The sequence below is a fragment of the Dipodomys spectabilis genome, unplaced genomic scaffold (assembly GCF_019054845.1).
Source record: "Dipodomys spectabilis isolate Male_0828 unplaced genomic scaffold, ASM1905484v1 ptg000714l, whole genome shotgun sequence".
In the NCBI taxonomy this organism is placed as follows: domain Eukaryota; kingdom Metazoa; phylum Chordata; class Mammalia; order Rodentia; family Heteromyidae; genus Dipodomys; species Dipodomys spectabilis.
The window spans coordinates 112,044-116,850 of NW_024871391.1; the positions used below are offsets into that span (position 1 = coordinate 112,044).

Consider the following 4,807-nt stretch of genomic DNA (forward strand, 5'->3'; position numbering starts at 1 on the left):
GCATTGTTACTCAAGGCTGGCACTCTACCACTTGAGCCAAAGCTCCATGTCTGGCTTTTTGGTGGTTATTCAGAGATAAGGGTATCAAGGACTTCTTTGTCTGAGCTGTCTTTGAATCACCATCCTCAGATCTCAGCCTCCTGAGATGCTAGGAATACAAGTGTGAGCCACTGGCACCCAACAAGAACTGGTTTTTAAAAAATTGTTTTAAGAAAAAATTAATCTACATCAATATATTTTGGTAATTAAAACTTTTATTTAGTAAATATTATTTTACATTTTAATTAATGACTATTTATGTGTCTGATTTTGCATCATCATGCCAAGGTATTTATTGCATGACTTTCTGTACAGTTTTTTCTCTCATAAAGATTGTCTCAATATTTGTCAGTTATGGGCCTTGAGCTCTGGGCTTGGGCACTGTCCCTGTGCTCTTCAGCTCAAGGCGAGCACTCTACCACTTGAGCCAGAGCCACTTCTGGTTTTCTAGTGGTTTATTGGAGATAAAAGTCTCATGAACTTTCCTGCCCAGGCTGGCTTTGAACTGTGATCCTCAGATCTCAGCCTCCTGAGTAGCTAGGATGACAGGAGTGAGCCACTGGCACCCAGCTTCAACATTTATTTTATTAGAGATCTGGGCTAAGAAATCGTAATTTTGTAATGTCTTCCTAGGCTTGAAGGAATCATTATATATGGTGCCAACAAATGGTAGGATTGTATCACATTGTTAGTTTGAAATTCAATGTTAATTCACCATCACCTTTCCAAGTTTCTGAATTAATTTTGATTATGTACATAAAGATTCCCGGCAGAGTGAGCAGGCACTGTGCTCAGCCTTCGACTGGACTGGCAGGCAGAGCAAGCAGGCAGAGTGAGCGGGCACTGTGCTTAGCCTTCGACTGGACTGGGGGGCAGAGCGGGCACCAGGGGAGGCCACGGTTGTCCTGGCCTCTGCCCCCGATCACCCCCGGGACAGCACTATCCTGGTAAGTCATTTGCATGACATTCCTTCTTATGCTCTGCTTCTTGAAAAATTAGTCGTGGTCTGTTAACGTTTGCGTTGGGGCAGAATGCCCCTTATATTTGGCTAAAATTTCTCCTTGGATTTATGCTATTCAATTTCAGACATAGACGTTAGCTTTCAACTTCTCTTTATCATCCCACTAGTTGATAATCTATTCTTCTTTCTAGATTATTTCAGAGGACGCTAATACAATGGATAGAGGAAATCAGTCGGTAGTGTCAGAGTTTGTGCTTCTCGGACTTGACAATTCACAGAACGCCCAGATCTTACTCTTCATAATATTTTTGGTGCTTTATCTGATCATCGGGTCAGGGAACACTGCCATCATGATCTTGATCATCACTGACCCTCACCTCCACTCCCCCATGTACTTCTTGCTGGCCAACCTGTCCTTTGTTGATCTGTGGCTCTCCTCCGTCAGCACCCCTAAGATGATCACAGACTTTCTGAGGGTGAACAAGACCATCTCCTTTGGAGGCTGCATGTCTCAGATCTTCTTTGCCCACTTCATTGCTGCTAGTGAGATGGTGCTCCTTGTGGTAATGGCCTATGACCGCTATGTGGCCATCTGCAGACCACTCCACTACTCCACCATTATGAGCCTGCAGAAGTGTGTGGAGCTGGTGTTGACCTCCTGGGCCATTGGATTCGTGCATGCCATGAGTCACCTGGTAGTGGTCATACAGCTGCCTTTCTGTGGCCCCCGGGATATAGACAGCTTCTTCTGCGACATACCACTGGTCATCAAGTTAGCCTGCATAGATTCCTATAATCTGGACCTACTGATGAACGCTGACTGTGGAGTTGTGGGTGTAACCTGCTTCGTTCTGTTGCTGATCTCCTACACGTACATTCTTCTCACTGTGCAACGGAGCTCCACAAGCGGGGCCTCCAAGGCCCTGTCCACCTGCTCCGCCCACATCACGGTGGTGGTCCTCCTCTTCGGCCCCTGCATCTTCATCTACGTGTGGCCTCTCAGCATCACCTGGCTGGACAAGTTTCTTGCTGTGTTTTATTCTGTTATTACACCGCTGCTAAACCCAACCATTTATACACTGAGGAATAAAGAGATTAAAAGTGCCATGAAAAGGCTTACAAGATATTCTATAGGGTCCAAGGGTTCTATAGATGCCCAGAAGGCCTGTCTTAAGCACTTCAGACCAGCAACACAAAGACCTGCGAGATAGGGTGAAAAACAGGAAATTTAGTTCATACTGGAGTTCTTTCTTGTCTCCAGATATGAGTACAAATCAATGGAATTCAGGATAATTTGCATTTACTAACCGACCAATAGAACACTGTGAATTACTTCACTAAAACCCAAATCTGAGTGGCCCTTTCTCGTGGAGAAATTACCTGAACAGTTTTTACATGTATTTAACAGTATAAACAAGTATCTAAAATTTATTCAACAAACTCTATGTTTATCTCTTGATAACATTTTAGTAACTTATCTTGAATAATGTCCTAAAACTCTTTAAAAATTGTGTTCTATACATCAACACATCTCCCACAAACCATTCATTTACCCTTTGCCAAAAGGAACAGTCTTTTTGACTTTTTCCAGCTATCCAACAAAACACTAATGGAAGAGGGACAACAGAAAAAAAATTAAGAAAGGACAAAACCCAAGTGCTGCACTACTTAAGGAACGACCACAGACTTCACAATGTGTTGTATTTCAATGAGAATAAAACCTACTGTGATTTTTCCTAGTTATCAAAGATCTCAAAGATCAAATGTTCTTGTTTAAATTATTATTTACCATTTCGGTGCAATTCTGAAATATGATTTCCCTAAAGGCAGTGAACGAAGCCTTAGCTTGTAAGTTCTTGAAATTGAAGCACTTAATATAATGGGTAATAAAAAATAGGCACTTAAAATATATTTTAAAATTCAATGGTGTTCAACTATCCCATTCAAATGCTTCTAATATTTATTTGTAAAAGGATGCTGAAATATGCTTTGTGCAATTTTAAATAGATTTAAAATTGTCAAATGTATCATGACCATTTTGTTTTCTAAGAATGGAATTTCAATCCCTTTTCAAAAATAATAAAGTTCTAAGACAAAAAGATAGCACAGTATCTAGTTTCTACTTCTATTAATATGGGAACAAATACAACAAATGTTATACTAAATAAATTAATGTCATTTCTGACTGCCTAGTCTATGTAATTGTGTTCACTATATTCTTATTGCAAATGCTATTGCTATTATCTTCAAATTGTGAATAACAAACAAGATTTAGAAACTAAGCATGGTAGCACATACTTGTAATCACAATATCTCTACCTCAGGAAGTAAAGGCATAAGATCACAAGTTCAAGGCCATCCTGGCTGCATAGCAAAATATAAGACATGCTCAGCTACATAAAAGACCCTGTCCCAATGGGAGGGAAAACTTAGAGCAATCCACCAAGATTTATCAATTACAAATGCATATGTCCCAAACAAGTGTGCATCCAATGTCATAAAACAAACAATATTGGAAAAACAAGCTCAGACGGACCTCAACAAAATAATAATACGTGATTTCAATGCCCTACTCTGTCTCTACAGGAAAATCTAGACCAAAAATCAACAAGCATCAGAGTTAAATGATACTGTCCATTGAGTAGACTTAAGCATCTATAGAGTTTCAGGATTAATCCTCTCCCAGAAGACCCCAAATAGCCAAAACAACATGAGCAAAGAAAGCTCTGTGAGAGGTGTAGAATTACCCAAGCTGAAATTGCACTACAGAGCCATGAGAAGAAAGGAAAGAGCATGGTTCTGGTAGGAAAATAGACACATAGGCCAAAGGAATAGAATGGCGAATGCAGAAATCGTTCAATATAGCCACAGCTATAGGCATTGGGTTTTCCACAAAGATGTGGTGCTAGAAAATTTTCATGTCCACATGAGAATACTGAAACTATACCCCTACCTTTATGTGTACAAAAATCAACTCAAAACTGACCTAAGACCTTAATGTAAGATACAGACATAAAAAATACTACAAAAAAAAAAAAAATGCCAGTGGCTCACGCCTGTAATCCTGGCTACTCAGGAGGCCCTGGGTTCCATTCCTCAGCACCACATAAGCCGAAAAAAGCCAGAAGTGGCACTGTAGCTCAAGTGGTAGAGTGCTAGCCTTGAGCTGAAGAGCTGAGGGACAGCGCCCAGGCCCTGAGTTCAGGCCCCACAACCATCAAAAATAAATAAATAATAAAAATGAAGGGGAAATGCTTCAAGATATGAGCATAGGTGGTGACTTAATTGTAACATATGTTATCTATGAAAAATGAAAAGAACATAGTGAATGGGGTACAGAAAGCTCGGATCTTCTTCTCATAATGCCTTTCTACGTGATTTAAAGCTTCGGTCAAGTTCTTTTTTACCCATTCATAATATATTAAGTCAACACAGCTAAGTTGATAAAAGATCTTGAAACTGAATTCTAAGAGAAATAGATGAATTTAAATGTCTTTCAAATAAGAGAATTACATAACCAAACTGAAGGAGAAAAGTAATATTTAAGCCAATTGACTTTTTTTTTTTTTACCGTTACTTGATTTTTAATTAGCTTTGAATGTATACCATTCCTTTAAAAACAAAGTAACTACCAGAAAACTGACTCTTTTTAATCTTTCTTTTTGGTATTGATATAGCTATTCCCAAATAATTGTATGTTGATTATATAATTAATCAAATGAAGATATTCACATTGTTAATAGACCGAAATAGCCTTGTGAAAGGAGATAGATACAAATACAAAGTAGAAGTAAAAAAGGGTTCTGG

The 4,807-nt window shown here is 39.1% G+C and overlaps 1 protein-coding gene across 1 annotated transcript; it reads left to right on the top strand.

The window, feature by feature from the left end:
• The first annotated feature begins 1,215 nt into the window (after positions 1 to 1,215).
• On the top strand, positions 1,216 to 2,211 carry LOC122101996 (olfactory receptor 4K14-like). Its single transcript, XM_042672517.1, has one exon. The coding sequence runs from the start codon at positions 1,216 to 1,218 to the stop codon at positions 2,209 to 2,211; it is 996 nt and encodes a 331-aa protein (XP_042528451.1).
• The last annotated feature ends 2,596 nt before the right edge of the window (positions 2,212 to 4,807 follow it).

Excerpts from the sequence above, each read along its gene's own strand:
- LOC122101996 (XM_042672517.1), top strand. The coding sequence starts at position 1,216 with ATGGATAGAGGAAATCAGTCGGTAGTGTCAGAGTTTGTGCTTCTCGGA.